The following is a 20,668-nucleotide window of genomic DNA, read 5'->3' on the forward strand; positions in this document are numbered from 1 at the left end:
GTAGAATGGTGACCCAGGGGTGCTGCTGCTTCATGATGACGCACTTCCCTATATCGCAAATGTCGTAACACAGAAATTATGCCAACTCAAGTGCGAAACACTCGAGCACGCGCCCTATTGTCCTTATCTCTCCTCATGGAACTATCCGTCCATTAAAAAAGTGCTTGAAGGGTCGACGAGTCCTGTCATACGAGGATGTGCAGCAGACAGTTGCAGACTTCTTCACGCATTGGGACACAGTGATTTACCAAACGGACATCTTCGACCTTGTGCGTCGGTAGAATGATTGCCTCAATGGTAAAGGCTATTCTACCTGAGTTGCATATCGGTTCTGGACTGTGCAGCCTTCGAACGAAAACTTTTTGATCCGCTCTTATTAAAAGATCCCAACCAACAAGGGAACCGGGACCAGCGATGAATGTCACGTCTTATCAATGAAAATCGGTTTCAAACCCGACAGGAACTGGCACTGTTGGTGACTACAGGTCCACTCAACCAGTTACTGAGCGAAAATTACTAAGGGAATGGAATGAGACATTCAGAGTCGGGTACATAGCAAAAGGCCAATGCACACAGCGGCACAATTATCTTAGCGTCATCAGTGGGTCAAAAAACACAGAAACTGGACAGCAGTCGACTGGAGATGTTTAGTGTGGACCAGCTAGCCGCGACTTGGCTTCTTTTCAAGTGTGTCGAGTGCACCTGCGGCCCAATGAATCGTGTAAACGATAGTGTGTAGAGCGCGTAGTCCACACCATATGTGGTTCGACGACGTTTTTTGTCCTGTTTCTGGACCATGAAATTTGGTTCACGCATTCAAGTCACCATGAACATGAACCAGAGTGTTTATCTTAAATTCTCGGCGACCCAGTGTTGCTCATTCTTCTACATCTGAATCACCCGATCTCACCTCATAGAAAATGTCTGGAGCTATTTGGAGCAGCGCGTGAAAGGTACCAAGCAATATCGCCATATTTTTCTAGCACTACTGGATTTAGTCAACAATGGCTTCAGCTGGCCGGCCGCCGGTTCTAGGCGCTTCAGTCCAGAACCGCGATGTTGCTACGGTCGCAGGTTCAAATCCTGCTTCGGGCATGGTTGTGTGTGATGTCCTTAGATTAGTTAGATTTAAGTAGTTCTAAGTCTATGGGACTGACGACCTCAGATGTTAAGTCCTATAGCGCTTAGAGCCATTTTGGTTTCGGCTGAACATGGCATCCCTGAAGATACTTGAGGACATTCTTCCTCGCTGGAAGATGACATAAAAGTTGGATGCGGTGTTAGATTGCGTTAGCATGATGTCTCCTGGAGATGCTAATGTTTGCCCAGTGTATTTACAAATGCTCATATTAGCGGTAGGACTAATTGTTTCATAATTCTAATAATTTGCTTTTTATTCAGTTAACAATACAAGGGGCAATTAAGGGGTTGGACAGAGGTACCCACCTCGCACAGGCGTACATCCGACGAAAGCGTCGCCCTCGAAGCCGGGCAGGCAGGAGCAGAAGGGCGTGTGGTTGACGACGTCGCACTTGGCGTTGGAGCCGCACACCTGCTGGCAGGGGTCGCGGCAGCGCTCGCTGATGCACGCCTTGGACGGTGGGCACTCCTGGCTGAGCACGCATTCGGGCCGGCAGAAGGGCGGGCTGCCCAGGTAGCTGGCCTGGCACGAGCACACGGGCCGGCCCTGCTTCACCACGCACTCCGAGTACGGCCCGCACGGCGTCGGCTTGCACGGGTCGCCGCTCGGCTGCTTCGATTCGCCTTCCACTGCATCATCCCATAACACAGGGTCACAGTTGTTGTCTAATCTCAGTGGCTACCTTACTAAAACCTGGGGCCTGCTCTGTTTCAGTGGCGATGTTTGCAACAATTTCTAGGAAGCAGATATATACTGCATAATTCCACACATTCAGCATCTTTCGCTACGCAGACGTAATTGGTATTCATTTTTATGTGATCTTCCGTTCTTAACTACTATACATAATACACATTCCCTAAGAATGCCGATGACAACTGGAGAAATGAAACATTCACTTACTGAAAAGAAGAATAATTGGTTAAATAAAAATAGATCTTTGACATCCACGATGTCAAATAGAGGTAAAAATTTTAATTTCTCCTAATCCCACACAGATAGTCCTGAAAATCTGTGATTGTGAATTTTTAATAGCTACGCAATTACTTGTAAGATTTAAAACGAAAAACGTGGGGCAAATACAATACGTAATTGTTGCATGAATATATGGTTCGTTACTTTTATCTACTGGATGCGCCCAACTTTTTTCGTTTTTAATCTTACATAGCTCTTCAAAATCCACAATCACAAATTTTCAGGGTTATCTACATGGAGTTAAGCATTGTACGTGTTAAAGAGAAATTATTATTTACTTTTTAGTCCGATTTAAAAACGTGGTAATTAAAATATTATTTTTATTCACACAATTATTTGCTGCTCTTTAGTCTGGAGTGTGTGAAAATTTGCAATGAGTTTTAAACGTATTGATTAGATTACAGGAGAGAAATATGTTAAATTTCAAGTTTTTATTTCAGTATAATTTCACCTGATAATGTCGGAAATAGACTAGTGTTATATCTACTGACTAATTATATATCAATTTATTCGTTATTTTCCTAAGAAAATAAAATAAAGAAGTAAGCAAAATTAATTTTATATGATTCTTTCTCAGATTTTTGTTTCAGTACTAACTTTATACCCACAGCTTCGCCCTTGTACGCATATGTCCACTTATTGCACACCTCTCCCTCCTCTGTCCTCTCTCTGTTATCTCTTTCCCCCTCTCTCACTCTGTCAATCTCCTTCTCCCCCCCTTTTCTCTGCTCAGTTCCTCCTTTCCCTCTCTCTGGCTATCTCCTCTCCCCCCCCCCCTCCCTTGTGCCTGTCCATCTCTTCCCAGACTCTTTCTTTGTCCATTTCCTCTTCCGCATCTCTCTGTCCATCTTCTCCCCCCCCCCCCCCCCCCCCCCTCGCCACCGCCTTTGCTCAGCATGCCTGTCCACATGTGTAACTGTTGGAACACATTCCGCACGACACACTGGTCATACAGGGAATCTAATTTCAGGCGTTACCAACCTTTCTCACCCCCACCCCAACCAAACAGACTAACAAGAAAGCGAGTTAATATTGCACTGTTATGCAGTTCTGGACTGCTGCTAGATCATCAGCATGGTAATTTAAAATCAATAAAAAGTAGGTTTGTCTTGGTCAACATTTTGTTAACCACTAAACAAGAAGGGTTGTGCTATGCTGCAGGCTCTGGATACAGTACATTTTGAGCAGAACTGAAAAATGTAATTCACAAATCTCAGATTTCCAAATCTGAGTGGCTTTCTTGTAGAACAGTGCTTTCGTTTTGTACGTTCTTTGCAGTAATTTAGAGCCTGTCATTGCAATTTCTTCATACTATTTCAATATGTAGTGCATATAGGATTCGAAAAGCAGTCTACGATCACCGGATGACTGTCCAAGACTTCCCACAAACATCAGATGAACAAATTTTCTATGTATTGTTAATTTAAATAAATGTGCCTGATTGTCAAGATATAATCTTCTGAAATGTACAGTGAGAAAAGATTTTTTAACCAGTCTACAAGTAACAGTACTGAAACTCGTGTACAAAGTAAAATTGTACTCAGACAAAACAGGAATTTATATAAGCGACTAAGAATGGAATTCATCTAATTAATTAATTGTTTTGAGTTACTTCACTAGCAGTGGCAACATCTGTGTAACTTATCTGTCTCTTCCAAATTTCGCTCCAATTCGGATGTAAGACATTTCATAAGATTCCTCAGTTGTCATCAACGAGTTTATGTGGACAGTAGGTTCGGGTGTATGCGGTATTAGCTAGGCCACCGACAGTCAGCTATTTGAAACGTGCCGCGAACACTTACCAAGAGGAGGGTGGCAGCTGGTGAAGGGGTCTCCCTGGTAGTTGGGCGGGCACGAGCAGATGGGGTTGTGGTTGACGACTTGGCAGAGCGCGTTGAGCCCGCAGGTGCCAGGGCAGGGGTCGGCGCAGCGCTGGCTGAGGCACGCCTGCCACTGCGGGCAGTCCGAGCTGACGACGCACTCGGGCTTGCATACGGGCGGCGCACCTACGTAGCCGGGCAGGCACGAGCACGCCGCGTAGCCCTGTGAGGACGGCAGGCAGCGGCTGTTGGGCCCGCACGGCGACGGGTCGCACGGGTTCGTCGGTCGCGGCAGCGTCGGCTCTGCCGAGCACCGACAAAGCACTCGTTATGCGCGTGACACGGAACAGTGTTAATGGACTACTGAAATAATGAGAACTTAATACTCATTGATATATAATACTATTTACAACTTTTACAGAAACCAGGCGCCAGTCGTAAGAGTCGAAGGCCATGAAAGGGGAGTAAGCATTGGTTGACACGAAAGCGAGGTGGGGTTGTAGTCTATGTCCAATGTCATTCAATCTGTACAGTGAGAAAGCTGTGAAGAAAACAAGTAGAAATTTGGAAAGGGAATTAAACTTCGGGGCGAAAAAATAAAAATTTTGCAGTTTGTCGACGACATTGTAACAGACAGTAAAGGAATTGGAAGTCCATTTCAATGGAATGGACTGTGTCTTGAAATGAGGGAGAAAGATGAACACTGACAAGAGCCAAGCAAGGGTAATGGAAAGTAGTCGAATTAAAATAGGCGCTGTTGAGGCAATTAGATTAGTAAATGAGACAGTGAAAGTAGTAGAAGAGTAATGGTATTTGGGAAGTAAAATAATTTACGATGGTCAAAGGACAGAGGATACAAAATGTAGAATGGCAATGATAAGCATTTCCGAAGAAGAAAAATTTGTTAACCTCTAATATAAAGTGCTAGGAAGTCATTTCTGAAGGTAACTGAAAGTGACAAGTAGAGGATAAGCAGTTCAGAGAAGAAGAGACTAGGAGCTTCTGAAATGTGGTGCTCCAGAAGAATGCCGAAGATTAGTAGGTAGAAGATTAGTAGGTATAACTGATGAGGAGGTACTGATGTAACTGGGCAGAAAAGAAATTTGTGGCACAACTTGACTAAAAGAAGGGATCGCTTGATAGGACACATTCTGAGACAGCGGTTAATGGTCAATTTAGTATCATACAGTAAGCAGATTTAAATGGGTATGGGTTGAAGTAGTTATTCGGAGACAAAGAGGCTTACACAGGACACAGTAGAATGGAGAGACGCATCAAACCAGTCTTCCGACTGAAGGCCACAACAACAACAACATAGTACGAATTCATTGAAACAGCTTGTATCAAATACTAACCAGGCTTGAACGGGAAGCAGTTGACGAACGGGTCTCCGGATGTTGACGGTGGGCAGTAGCACACAGCGACGTGATTGATGCACTGGCACTGGGCGTTGAGGCCGCAGGCGCCGACGCAGGGGTCAACGCACTTGCTGTTGACGCACGCCTTGTCGCGCGGGCAGTCGGAGTTGATGACACACTCGGGGCGGCACGCCAGGTACGGGTCGCCCGCGAAGCCGGCCACGCACTCGCAGGCCACGACGCCTCCGCGTTCGCGGCACACGGCGTTGGCGCCGCAGCGCACCGTCGCACACGTGTCCGTCTTGTCTCCAGCAACTGAGAAGCGCACAAGGACAAGATCAGAACGGGGACTGTCGACTGCCTCATTACATCGAACTGCCGACAACACTAATCGGGGACGCAGGATCTCTCCATAACGGAACTGAAAAGACAGTCCTGTTGTAACAGTGATCACTACATAAACTGGATGTCGAAACGTACACCGGATAAAGCTCGACGTATTTGGTTTATTGTCTAACTACATCATGGTGGCCACGAAGCGAGGTTAGAACACATTAGTCTGTTGCATCAGATACTCCAGAAAAGAACAAAATGAATATTTTCAAAACTAGTGAAGAAACCATGACTATTCTGCTCTGTCATTTAAAACTCAAGCGTGATGTGAACAATGATTAGTTGATTAGAAAATTCACTCTGCTTTTTTTGGGTTTCCGTTTTACTATCACATTCCACTATTACATACAACAACGACATGGGATGCAGCGTGTATCGATAAATTAGATACTATATTAGCCAAATGTAATTCGGTGTATCAAGTGTTGCAAATAATAGAGACGCATGTTCAACAAAATTGACACTGATCACACAGACAAGAACTAATTAAAAATTTAAGGATGTACTAAGCAAGTACTTATTAAGTCTCAACTGATATTAAAATTTGAAATTTCTTAATCTAAGGTGGAGCACATTTTTACAACTTTGTATCTGAAGCGATGCATTGCCTACCAGCAACAATGTTTCCACTGAAACTTCCTGGCACATTAAAACTGTGTGCCCGACCGAGACTCGAACTTGGGTCGGGTACACAGTTTTAATCTGCCAGGAAGTTTCACATCAGCGCACACACCGCTGCAGAGTGAAAATCTCATTCTGGAATGTTTCCCCTCATTGTCACAGAGGCATCCACTGGAAATGCTACGCCGACATTCTCTATGCAGGACATTTGATATCGACTTTTCAGGAAGATTATCTGCACCTCTGAATACTACAACCAGTGTCATTTGTAAAGCACAAGGAGCTCGCTGTCGTATTTTTAATTCTGTGGCCGATAGAAAATATAAACGGAGCCTGTCAAGTGCTGCGAGTCAGCACACAGATTGACGCTACAGAAATAAATATGTAATCCTTAGATGTCCTACCGGCTGATGTACCTGAAAAGCTCGAAAACTAGTTTATGGATATAAACAAATCTTTGGTAAGTGACCAATCGCAATTGTCCGAATTTGTGTTCAATTAATACACAGCCAAGTGTTATACATTATCCGAATCGATAAGCTCAAATCAGGACATGTTCAGAGCTCTCCATCCAGAGTGAAGAGATCACAATAGTTAAGAATCTAGTCGTTATGTTACTGATTTTGAAGTTCTTACTGATTCAAGGCAATATTTGTTTTGCAAGATGCCGTTTGCTTCAATTTATTAAGGCACCTTCAGAGGAGTGAAATAAACATACATTTTCATTTGTATGAAGCGTTTTCAGTTAATATATTTTGTTACTGTTATGCAAGCTACAAGCAGTTGTAACCAACAAAAGAGAAAGAGCTCAAGTAGAACAATATTAATACACATAGTAAGTCATTAAACATACGAGGAACAGCTCGGAGCCGATCCCTGTTGGTATCAGCACGATAATGGTCACTGTCATAAAGCAGCATCTGTGAGGCAATAGTTTGTAGACAATAACAGTCCTGAAATGGACGGACCTGCCCTGGGCCGAGACATGAACTCTATGGAATTCGATTGGGATGAATTACAACGTCGACATCGCTCCAAAACCAGTATCCACTATCACCATCTTCTCAGTTTTTGAGTCGGAAAGGACTCATTCCTCTGCGGAGATTCAGACACCTCGTTAAAGTGTCCCCAGCAGAGATCAAGCCGTCATAAAGGCGAAGGGCTTGCACACCCCTTATTAATATTAATAATAGGTGTAGCGGTACTTTTGATCCGACAGTGAAGAATAGAATAATATGCAAGTAATGAAAATGTATGCGTATTTCACGCCATTGACGATGCCATAAGAAATTTGGCGAAGACCTTGTGGTAAAACAAATATTGTCTTTATTCGGTTGCATACAAACGGTCCGAATATAACAATCAGTAACATGATTTTAATAGCAGCTGAGGCTTGACAAATGAACAAAAATAAAGATGTCACTAGGCAGTCAAGGAGAGGCTGAAGCGGCACCTACCAGGCTGTACGCAGTACTCGAAGGGGTTGCCGCGCAGTGGTGGCGGGCAGCTGCAGATGGGCTGGTGGCGGACGACCTGGCAGACGGCGCGCAGGCCGCAGGCGCCGGGGCAGGGGTCGACGCAGGCGCGGCCCACGCACGCGCGGTCGAACGGACAGTCCGAGTCGGTGAGACACTCGGGCCTGCAGAGCGGGCCGCGGCACGGCAGGCACGCCGCCACGCCGCCGGACACGGCGTCGCACGTCTCGCCGGCCAGGCACGGCGACGGCGAGCAGGGCCGCCACGCCGTCAGGTTCGCCTCTGGCGGCGGCGAAGCTGTGGACCACGTGAGCGCTCTAGCAACACTACTTCGGCGAGCTGAACCCCACTTCACCATGCCTCGACGCCACCGATGATTTTACATCAGAAAAATGCTAACAATAATGGACATAATCATCATTTTACGGGGCTCTCCTCGAGCAAGGAGTAACAGTGACCAAACTTTTGGAAACGTGGGTCTCTTTCCTGTGGATGTCCAATACGTGGACGGCGAAGGCAAAAGCAGTCACAAATGAAATTACAATGAAATGCACACCCTTAGCTGCTTACAGGCGTTGACACACGTCAACGGGGACATGAAAATGTGTGTCCCGACCGGGATTCGAACCCGGGATCTCCTGCTTACGTGGCAGACGCTCTATCCATCTGAGCCACCGAGGACACAGAGGATAGTGCGACTGCAGGGATTTATCTCTGGCACGCTTCCGGCGAAACCCGGGTTCGAGTCCCGGTCGGGGCACACATTTTCATGTCCCCGTTGACGTGTGTCAACGCCTGTAAGCAGCTAAGGGTGTTCATTTCATTGTAATTTCATTCTAACGAGCTGCATGGTCACCGAGGGTATCTGTTCTTGCGGACATGTCCGAAAGAACAGATACCATCTTAGTATATATATAGTTAAGGCTCACCGTCCACTTGACCATCTTCTTCTTCTGTGTGCCCGAACTCTTACGGGAATTGGCAATGCGCCGCGAGTAATGAGTATAATGGGCGGGGGCACTACGAATGTAGTGCGGGACAATACGTTGAGAATGGTCACCATCTTAGTATATAGTCACAAATTAAATAGTGGAAGGCACGAAGTGGAAGGAACTAAGATCGCTGTGTAATTTAAAATTTTAAGAGAATATTTCGGCTCAGCTCCTCTTATAACGTTAATCGCCTTAAAATTATATCACATTAAAAATGGCCAGTAGCCGAACAAGAGGCTTTCAAATTCGGACGTTCCCTCATCAGAATAGCCCAACGAATAAAAGTTGTATATCGTTTCACAAATACAAAATAAAATAAAAATTGAGACACACCACTCTTGTTTACTTACTTGGTACTCCTCTTGTCGGCCACCATCTCTGTCGAACCATACAGTTCAGTATGCAGGGTCATTCAGCTGCCGCTACCTATGTGCTTTATGCAACCCACAATGCCTATAAATACCACAGGCAAGCTTCCATATTCTCACGCCTGGTACGTGCATGACCTTTTCTAGCAAATTCGATGTAGTTAAATTTTGTACTGGGATGCGTTTTCGCTACACCTCGTAGCTTTAGAATCATTTTAGATAAATATACAAAAGTAAGCTTCAACTGAAAACCATGGCCGCCGGCAAAAACGTATCCCAGTACAAAATTTAACTCCACTAAATTTCCTACAAAAATTGCCTGTTTATTTTTTCTGTAGGGCTAATACTGTAGCTTGCATGTAACGAGTGAGAGACATAAAAGCCTTGCGTACGGTTGCTGAAGGCGTTGCAGGTTGCGTAAAATCTCTCTGTAGGAGCAGTTAAATTACCCTCAATAGTCCAACATACAACTGGTCACAATGAACATGGTAACTGACACGGGAACTGACAAGGGAAGAAAACGAGAACATATTCCTCTGATTTCTTCTTAATTTTTTTGATTTAGGAATCCATTTGCATCACTAACATTTTAAATGAGTCGAAGTTGGTAAAGGATTTGGAAGAGAAGTTTAACGAAATGGATAGAGTCTTGAAAAGATTTTATAAATGATTATCGACAGAAATAAAACAAGGATAGCAGAATGCAGCTGAAGTAAATTACACAGTGCTCAGAGAATTAGAACTGAAACTGAGACACTAACACTAAGGATTTTTTTGTCATTTGAGCAGCAAAGTGCATGTCGGTGGTAGAAGTAGAATGGATATGAAATGCAGACTGGTAGTCTCAATAAAAGCAATTATGAAAAAGAGAACTTTAATAACATAGAATGTAAATTTAAATGTTAAGAACCCTTTCCTGGGCGCATTGTCTGAACGGTAGCTTTCCAGTGAAGTGAAATGTGAATGACTGATCAGCCAGGAAGACAATGGGTGCTTTTGAAAGCGTTGATACAGCAGAATAATGAAGGTTACATGTGTAGCTCGCGTACCTAATTAGGAAGTATTGAATAGAATTGTGGAGGAAAGATATTATGGCACAGCTTGCGTCTAGGAAGCGTTCACTTGATAGGACATACGAAGCATCAAGGAATCGTCAGTCTGGTAATGGAGGAATGTGTGTGTGTGAGTGGGGGGGGGGGGGGGGGGGTGTACAAGGAGGAAAAAACGAAAGGGAGACAAGGCTTGACTACCGTAAGCAAGTTCAAATGGATGTAGAATGTGGTATTTATGCAGAGATGAAGAAGCTTGCACAGGACAGAGTAGCGTATGGAGCTGCATTGGACTGAAGGCTACAACAACAGCATTGCAGAAATAATTCGATTAGCTATCCTGATTCTTGTGATGGTATGTCTGAAGATAGAAGCTTGTTGTTCTCCAATGTGTCAGTTTTAATGTACTCACTTTTTAAGGTGATTAAGATTGTAAGTGTGGTTGAGCCAAATTATTTTCTTAAAGTGTAAAAAACAAGGCGTAATGCTGAAGCGTTTTTGACGCAGCTACTCGACCTATCTAGTAGCTCAGCGTCGACCGTCTAACTCCCGCACTACTAACTTCAGCGACCATTTGTGGAATGTAATCCACGACTGTAGTGTGTTGAATAAGAATGTGATGGAGAGAGGGGCGGGAAGGAGAAAGTGTACTCACGCCTGGGCACGCACTGCAGGAAGGCGCTGCCGATGTAGCCGGGCGGGCACTCGCAGACGGCGGTGTGGTCGCGCACGTTGCAGACGGCGCCTAGGCCGCAGAGCGAGCCGCCGCCCGCGGCGCAGGGGTTGACGCAGCGCATGTCGAGGCACGCCTTGTCGGGCGCGCAGTCAGAGTTGAGCGTGCACTCGGGCCGGCAGCCGGCCTGCGGGTCGCCGAAGAAGCCGTCCAGGCAGGTGCAAACGGCGCGCCCGCCCATCACCTGGCAGCGGGTGTTGGCGCCGCACGGGCTGGGCTCGCACGGCGACGCTGGCAGACCTGTGCCACCAACCATATGTGCATACGCCGGACATCGAGCAACAATACTCACTATCATAATATACAGGCAACTATCGTCTTTACCAGGTGCCAACAGAGTTCGCGCGTGTCTGACAGTGATTCCGGATCAGCGTTTGTTTGGGACACTCTCAATGGGAATACAGTATTCCGAAATTCTAGACGTATGTTATCCCCTTTCTTACACACGGTGACTTGCACACCTCGCCCATACCCAATGGGAATCAATTCGGAATAATATATAAACAACTCATTTCAGACTCAATGGCACAGCAAGGTAGTTAATTCTTTTGAGATAGGTTTTGTCACCCGTAACAATTAAATCACGGTCCACTGCGCGACGGAAAAATCGAACACTGTCTCGGCAAAATTCTTTTCCCTGTGATACATCCTGTTCTAAAGAAAATGTGCTAGTGTTCTTCTCTTGGTCACGTTCAGCCCATGACTAAAATTTCAATGTGTCGCGTCGCTTTTTTTAATATTCCCAGTACGGTAACGTGTTGCTTTCCACATCAGCTCGTGCCCAAAACCATTCGTTACACTCAACGGAGATTAAAATGAAAATAACTTTATTTTAATTGAAATGCAGTGCATATCTTACAAAGCTTAGTTATTTACGTTGTCTTCGGGTGCTTTGAAAACTATAATACCTAAGATAACATTCTCCATTCGCTGCAACAGTACCTAGATACAACAATGTAGGCTACAATATTCAATTAAATTATGAGTATCTTGCAGAAGAGCTGGCATCAGTAAGAAGTATTTGCCTCGCTTATTCATACTCTGTACTTATCAAAACGTATGAAAATTGCATAATTACTGAAGTTGAGACCACTGGCATTTATTTGATAGCAGCGTAATTTGAAGAGGATTTATTATGAATTAGGCACGATAGTTCAATGCTCCACAGACATAAAGTTTAGAATTATTAGCCTCAGAATATCATCCTCACCACGGTGACCACAGCCTGAATATTCACGACCTTCACAATGACATGTACATCTACTTATTTGAGATTTTTTTTCAATCAGGTTGCGCTTTTTTGCCGCCTGTTGCACTCGGATTAATTGCGGCAGTTCGTTTCGTGTACGGGTGATCAAATGCCTTCTGCGATCGTAAAGATTCTATTAACAGTAGTCCGCAGCTCGTGGTCGTGCGGTAGCGTTCTCGCTTCCCACGGCCGGGTTCCCGGGTTCGATTCTCGGCGGGCTCAGGCATTTTCTCTGCCTCGTGATGACTGGGTGTTGTGTGATGTCCTTAGGTTAGTTAGGTTTAAGTAGTTCTAAGTTCTAGGGGACTAATCACCAAAGATGTTAAGTCCCATAGTGCTCAGAGCCATTTTTTATTAACAGAACTATCGATCCTGCAATAGGATTATTTCCTCTATACTTCCTCCTCCAACAGTCTCCTAAAGACGCAGCCTACCGATTTAGCGCAGCAAATTTTCCCTGACCAAGCTACGATATCGCTGTTGGGTGTACTGCTGAAGCAAATTACTTGTAAGTGGTATCTGCAAATAATTTAATTTGCATGAATCAGTGCAACGTGGTTTGCGTTTTATTTGTAGTCCTCTGTTCGGTGAATGCAATTTGTCCAATGATATTTCAGCTAGCAGATTCTATTTTTGGAATGCGATTCTGGAACGTTCGCAAAATTCCTTTCCTCAGCTGCGATAATCTCTCTACCAGAATCAAAACGTCTTACTGCCGCAAACTTCGTTAAACGAAGGAAAAGGTGGAAATGTGGTAAATAGGATTGTTTTTCAAGTATTCGAACTATAAATACTCCAGTTTTTTGCAATCCCAAACCACGATTCACTGTTCTGTCTTTCCACCTGAGAAAAAGTGCAATCTTACCTTTGCCGCAGGAACACCGACTTCGATAAACTGTGCTGACTGCTGTTTAATTTCTAACATGGCGTGGCAGACCTACGTCTCATATACACTAACAAATCGGCCCAAAGGATTTATTGGCAGATTTGTATTCGGTCAGCATGCACCACAGGAGGGATATATCTTCCCTAAGGTTCTCTCGTAGTTGATTATTCATGTAAAATATATGGCATATACTCATTTTTCTGATACACCTATGGGTTTAGCTGTTTTATATACTTTTAATCGCTGATCCTCATTTTCATCTGTTGTTGTACTTTAGGATGTCCTTCACATGTATCTCGTCCAAGAAAAGTAAGGTCACATTTTAAATCAGCCACTCATATCTAAGACTTTGTAAATGAACGGGTCTGAATTTCTGTTGGCAGTAAACCATCCAGAACAAACAATAATGTGGCGACATTTGAACCAAACAGCTGACGTAACCAATTGTCCTTTGTGTGTAGATAACATTATTCCGTAGATCGAGATGGTATTCGCATCTCATGGTCGTGCGGTTGCGTTCTCGCTTCCCACGCCCGGGTTCCCGGGTTCGATTCCCGGCGGGGTCAGGGATTTTCTCTGCCTCGTGATGGCTGGGTGTTGTGTGCTGTCCTTAGGTTAGTTAGGTTTAAGTAGTTCTAAGTTCTATGGACTGATGACCATAGATGTTAAGTCCCATAGTGCTCAGAGTCATTTGAACCAATCGAGATGGTATTAGACGCATGTCATTGTGCATTATGTACGAAAGTAATGTATATTGCCTAATGGTTAACCCGATGCAGTGTCAGTCAGGCCTAGTAACAGGTTGCCTATCTATCTGCTTCCAGGGCAATGAAAACACGATTTTCAATACTTCATATAATTATTGACCGAATTACAGACTTTAAAAAGCTGTCATAATCTATTCAAGAGGTATAGTCGAATGCTGAAGGTTTAACACATCTACATCTACATTTCTACTCCGCAAGCCACCCAACGGTGTGTGGCGGAGGGCACTTTACGTGCCACTCTCATTACCTCCCTTTTCTGTTCCAATCGCGTATGGTTCGCGGGAAGAACGACTGTCTGAAAGCCTCCGTGCGCGCTCGAATCGCTCTAATTTTACATTCGTGATCTCCTCGGGAGGTATAAGTAGGGGGAAGCAATATATTCGATACCTCATCCAGAAACGCACTCTCTCGAAACTTGGCAAGCAAGCTACACCGCGATGCGGAGCGCCTCTCTTGCAGAGTCTGCCACTTGAGTTTGCTAAACATCTCCGTAACGCTATCACGGTTACCAAATAACCCTGCGACGAAACGCGTCGCTCTTCTTTTGATCTTCTATATCTCCTCCGTCAACCCGATCTGGTACGGATCCCACACTGATGAGCAACACTCACGTATAGGTCGAACGAGTGTTTTGTAAGCCACCTCCCTTGTTGATGGGCTACATTTTCTAAGGACTCTCCCAATGAATCTCAACCCGGTACCCGCCTTACCAACAATTAATTTTATACGATCATTCCACTTCAAATAGTTCTGCACGCATACTCCCAGATATTTTACAGAAGTAACTGCTACCAGTGTTTGTTCCGCTATCATGCAATCATACAATAAAGGATCCTTCTTTCTGTGTATTCGCAATACATTACATTTGTCTACGTTAAGGGTCAGTTGCCACTCTCTGCACCAAGTGCCTATCCGCTGCAGATCTTCCTGCATTTCGCTGCAGTTTTCTAATGCTGCAACTTCTCTGTATACTACAGCATCAACCGCGAAAAGAAGCATGGAACTTCCGACACTATCTACTAGGTCATTTATACAGATTGTGAAAAGCAATGTCTGGCGGTTCTAGGCGCTCAGTCCGGAACCGCGCGACTGCTACGGTCGCAGGTTCGAATCCTGCCTCGTGCATGGATGTGTGTGATGTCCTTAGATTAGTTAGGTTTAAGTAGTTGTTCTAAGCTCAGAGCCATTTGAACCATTTCAAAAGCAATTCTTCAATCCAGCCACACAGCTGGTCTGATGTTCGGTAGGGTCTTACTTTGTTTATCAGGCGACAGTGCGGAACTGTATCGAACGCCTTCCGGAAGTCAAGGAAAATAGCATCTACCTGGGAGCCTGTATTTAATATAACAGTGTATATATACAGGGTGTTACAAAAAGGTACGGCCAAACTTTCAGGAACCATTCCTCACACACAAATAAAGAAAAGATGTTATGTGGGCATGTGTCCAGAAACGCTTTATTTCCATGTTAGAGCTCATTTTAGTTTCGTCAGTATGTACTGTAGTACTTCCTCGATTCACCGCCTATGACTCGCGACTGGGGAACACCTAGAACGACGAGGATACCTGCAATGGACGAGGCAAGTCTTCGTGCAGTTGACGGTAACCCTAATGCCAGCGTCAGAGAAGTTGCTGCTGTACAAGGTAACGTTGACCACGTCACTGTATGGTGAGTGCTACGGGAGAACCAGCTGTTTCCGTACCATGTACAGCTTGCGTAGGCACTATCAGCAGCTGATTGGCCTCCACGGGTACACTTCTGCGAATGGTTCATCCAACAATGTGTCAATCCTCAATTCAGTGCAAATGTTCTTTTTACGGATGAGGCTTCATTCCAACGTGATCAAATTGTAAATTTTCACAATCAACATGTGTGGGCTGGCGAGAATCCGCACGCAATTGTGCAATCACGTCATCAACACAGATTTTCTGTGAACGTATGGGCAGGCATTGTTGGTGATGTCTTGATTGGGCCCATGTTCTTCCACCTACGCTCTATGGAGCACGTTATGATTTCATACGGGATTTCATACGGGATACTCTACCTGTGGTGCTAGAACATGTGCCCTTACAAGTACGACAAAACATGTGGTTCATGCACGATGGAGCTCCTGCACATTTCAGTCGAAGTGTTCGTACGCTCCTCAACAAGAGATTCGATGACGGATAGATTGGTGGAGGCGGACCAATTCCATGGCCTCCACGCTCTCCTGACCTCAACCCTCTTGACTTTCATTTATGGGGGCATTTGAAAGCTCTTGTCTAAACAACCCCGGTACCAAATGTAGAGACTCTTCGTGCTCGTATTGTGGACGGCTGTGATACAATACGCCATTCTCCAGGGCTGCATCAGCGCATCAGGGATTCCATGCGACGGAGGGTGGATGCATGTATCCTCGCTAACGGAGGACAGTTTGAACATTTCCTGTAACAAAGTGTTTGAAGTCACGCTGGTACGTTCTGTTGATGTGTGTTTCCATTCCATGATTAATGTGATTTGAAGAGAAGTAATAAAATGAGCTCTAACGTGGAAAGTAAGCGTTTCCGGACACATGTCCACATAACATCTTTACTTTATTTGTGTGTGAGGAATGTTTCCTGAAAGTTTGGACGTACCGATTTGTAACACCCTGTATATATATATATATATACAGGGTGAGTCACCTAACGTTACCGATGGATATATTTCGTAAACCACATCAAATACTGACGAAACGATTCCACAGACCGAACGTGAGGAGAGGGGCTAGTGTAATTGGTTAATACAAACCATACAAAAATGAACGGAAGTATGTTTTTTAACACAAACCTACGTTTTTTTAATGGAACCACGTTAGCTTTGTTAGCACGTCTGAACATATAAACAAATACGTAATCAGTGCTGTTTGTTGCATTGTAAAATGTTGATTACATCCGAAGATATTGTAACCTAAAGTTGGCGCTTGAAACCTCCGACGCTCAGTTGCCTGTTGTAACAAACACGGGCCACGGTCGGCGAGCAGCATCTGCAGGGGCATGTTTACGACGACGGCCGTGTTTACGAGTGTGGCTGTAGTGCACTGTTGTGGTTTGGTCTAGCTGTCGCAGTGTCCGCATGTAGCGCTTGCTGCTATTATTATTCTGCATACGTCTCCGCACGCAGACCAACTGTAGTACACCGTGTTACCAGACGTCTGTGACAGTGTAGTGTTGTAGGAACTGTGACCATGGTGTATTCGATCTCTGAAAAGGCGGAGATGATACTAATGTATGGCGAGTGTCGACGAAATGCAGCTGAAGGCTGCACGGTGTATGCAGAACGGTACCCGAACAGAGAGCATCCAGCGTGCCGCACATTGCAAAACATCTACCGCCAACTGTATGCAACAGGTATGGTCGTAGCATGCAAACGGGTCCGTAACAGGCCCGTCACAGGAGAAGCGGTGTTAGCTGCTGTTGCCATGAACCCACACATGAGAACACGGAACATTGCGAGAGCCGGTGGACTGAGTCAAAGTAGTATCATGCGCATACCGCATCGTCACCGCTTTCACCCGTTTCATGTGTCGCTACATCAGCAATTACATGGTGATGACTTTAATCATCGAAGGCAATTCTGTCAATGGGCATTAACAGAGAATGCGTTGCAGTTCTACCTGTTTACCGATGAAGCGGGTTTCACAAACCTCGGGGTAGTGAATCTACGGAACATGCATTACTGGTCCGTGGACAATCCTCGCTGGCTCAGACAGGTAGAGCGACAGCGACCGTGGACTGTAAATGTGTGGTGCGGAAAAATTGGCGACCACCTCATTGGTCCTCAGTTCATTGCAGGGGCCCAAACAGCTGCAACATACATCGCGTTTCTACAGAATGATCTGCCAACGTTGCTCGAAAATGCCCCACTGGAAACGCGTCGACGTATGTGGTATCAGCATGACAGTGCACCTGCACATTCCGCAATTAACACTAGGCTGACCCTTGACAGGATGTTCGACGGGCGTTTCATAGGACGTAGAGGACGCATAAATTGGCCAGCCCGTTCTCCTGATCTTAGACCTCTGGACTTCTTTCTGTGGGGTACGTTAAAGGACAATGTGTACCGTGATGTGCCTACAACCCCAGAGGATATGAAACAACGTATTGTGGAGCCTGCGGCGACATTACACCAGATGTACTGCGGCGTGTACGACATTCATTACGCCAGATACTGCAATTGTGTGTAGCAAATGATGGCCACCACATTCAACATCTATTGGCCTGACATGTCGGGACACACTCTATTCCACTCCGTAATTGAAAACAGAAACCACGTGTGTACGTGTACCTCACCCCTCATGGTAATGTACATGTGCGTCAGTGAAAAAGACCAATTAAAAGGTGTTAGCATGTGGACGTAATGTGCTGTTTCAATCTCTTCTGTACCTAAGGTCCATCGCCGTTCCCTTTGGATCCCTACGTAATTCGGTGCTCTCCGATACACACGATCGAACAGCTGAGGAGTGGTACACAAGCGTCAACTTTAGGTTACAATATCTGCGGATGTAATTAACATTTTACAATGCAACAAACGGCACCGATTACGTATTTGTTTATATGTTCAGATTTGTTAACAAAACTAACGGGGTTCCATTTTAAAAAAAACTCAGGTTTGTGTTAAAAAAACATACTTCCGTGCATTTTTGTATGGTTTGTATTAATCAATTACACTAGCCCTTCTCCTCACGTTCGGTCTGTGGAATCGAATCGTCATTATTTGATGTGGTTTACGAAATATATCCAGCGGTAATGTTAGGTGACTCACCCTATATATATATATATATATATATATATATATATATATATATATATATATATATATATATATATATATAATAGTGTATACGTCCTGAGGCAGCACAGATTACCCGGACCGTAATTATTATTGACCTGGTATTTGAGACTGACCTTGCGGAGGCGAGCAGCGCAGCAGCGGGTTGCCGACGAGTCCGTGCAGGCAGGTGCAGACGGGGTGGTGCTTCTCGACGCGGCAGGAAGCGGCGACGCCGCAGGAGCCGGGGCAGGGGTCCCTGCAGCGCAGGCCGGTGCAGGCCAGGGTGAGTGGGCAGTCGTCGTCGGTGCGGCACTCGGGCCCGCCGCAGCCCTTGGGACCGGTCGGGTCTCCCGAAAGCCCGGCGGGGCACTGGCACATGGGCAGCCCGCTGGGGGTCACCTCGCAGCGCGCGCCGGGGCCGCACGGGTTCGGCTCGCACGGGCTGGGCGGCTGCGCCGTGCAACCCGAGTACGCGTCTCCGGAAAAGCCGGGCCGGCACTCGCACTCCTCGCGGCCGCCCGACACCACGTAGCAGACGGCGTTCGCGCCGCACGGACCGGGCTTACACAGCGTCTTGGTGCGCTCTGAAAACACATCAAAAATGTCTCGAGAAAGGTTTCAATATTGCCGTCAAAGCGTGGTACTGATGGCAGCGTCGATATTAACCGCCGAGCTTGTAATGGTACTTGAATTACGTAACCATTACGGCACCTCATCTCAACCTCTCGATACCAGCAATATTGTATTGTGTTTCTGTAAAGTAGTTGACATATTTCTGAGACAACATTCAGATTTGATTTCATTAATGTAGAGGTACTTTGATACATCGATATGTTTGTATTGCAATGATATTATTCTTATGTGTATTCTTTCTTTTGTCACTATGATCTTTGATGTACTTGTAACTCTTGATTTTCGGGCGCGTAAGCGATTATTAGGTAGTTAGTTAGAGAGTCGGACCTTGAGAAAGTCAAGTCTTGGACGTCATGTTGGAAAGACGCATATTGTAGTCAGTTTATAAAATGTGAACTTTAACAGTGAGGAAGTGTTTTCAAGTATGTTTTGTATTGTGAAGTGATGTTTTTGTGTGTTACGTGATATTGCAACACAAGCAATAAAAAGGAAGTGTAACTTAAATTCGGAGTGCTGATTATTTTTTTATATCACCATTGTGCTAACTTTGAAAGGTTTAATCTTCAAGAATAGGTTTGTGAGTCGCATCTACAAAACTTTTGAATATAGCGGAATAAAACCTAGGCCTCTTTGCATTCGAGCTTGGAATCATTACCACCTAGATTTTCGACGATTGAGCTATGATTTTACAACGAGACCAGCGTGGGAAACAGGAAAAGATGAGTGCCTAGTTTATTCATTATGACATGAAATGACATTATTAAGTGTGCTCTAATGACACCTGCCACATAATAACTTTGTTGTTGCCCGAAAATGCAGTATTTAGTAGAGTGAGCAACACCACAATCATTATTAAATTTTGACTTTTGTTGTGGTAGGGTTGTTAGAAGCTCTACGCCATTCATCGAGCTATTCTTTGCATAGTCGACACTCCACTGGACGAACTCTTAATAAGTAACGAGTTGATGAGCGCCTGCAGTCTCTTACGAGCCTCCCCCCCCCTCTCCCCCCATGAGAAAAACTATTAAATAATTTGGCACACGTTATACTGAGAAGTCTCGACAGAGAAATAGGTCTCCGTCAGCTGGTTCATCTACTACAATGGACGCAGGGACATGTTGATATTAAGGGTAACTACTTGCAGACCAACTAGCGAAAATTGTGCAGCATCTACTTTCCGCCGACATAACCATATCACATACTGATTTCCATAGTATACTCGCCAGTCGAGCAAAAACCGAATGGACAATGTTAGTGGACATGGCTCTAACATAAAAGGCACATAATACTGGGCGATTCAGCAACATACTCAACGCACCATTGTTTTTTTTTTTTTTTCAAATCAGGCTCACAAGAAAAGAAATTGTGACTATTAAGAGCAGGTCACATGAAAAGCCATTAGTAAAACGAGACATCTGTC

The 20,668-nt window shown here is 45.0% G+C and overlaps 1 protein-coding gene and 1 non-coding gene across 2 annotated transcripts in view; both read right to left on the reverse strand.

Moving 5' to 3' along the window:
* The window catches only part of LOC126270278 (uncharacterized), a 589,946-nt gene that overhangs the window by 256,765 nt on the left and 312,513 nt on the right, over nt 1–20,668 (reverse strand). The window contains exons 60-65 of the mRNA XM_049974059.1: nt 18,750–19,199; nt 10,845–11,162; nt 7,763–8,077; nt 5,289–5,606; nt 3,916–4,236; nt 1,447–1,770 (exon numbers count right to left, since the gene is read on the reverse strand). Coding sequence (XP_049830016.1) covers nt 1,447–1,770; nt 3,916–4,236; nt 5,289–5,606; nt 7,763–8,077; nt 10,845–11,162; nt 18,750–19,199 — 2,046 coding nt within the window. The remainder of the gene's footprint in view (nt 1–1,446; nt 1,771–3,915; nt 4,237–5,288; nt 5,607–7,762; nt 8,078–10,844; nt 11,163–18,749; nt 19,200–20,668) is intronic.
* Nucleotides 8,388–8,462, reverse strand: Trnat-cgu (transfer RNA threonine (anticodon CGU)). Its single transcript has one exon. It is a non-coding gene; the product is annotated as a tRNA-Thr (tRNA).

Source organism: Schistocerca gregaria, chromosome 1 (assembly GCF_023897955.1).
Source record: "Schistocerca gregaria isolate iqSchGreg1 chromosome 1, iqSchGreg1.2, whole genome shotgun sequence".
NCBI classification, from domain to species: Eukaryota; Metazoa; Arthropoda; class Insecta; order Orthoptera; family Acrididae; genus Schistocerca; species Schistocerca gregaria.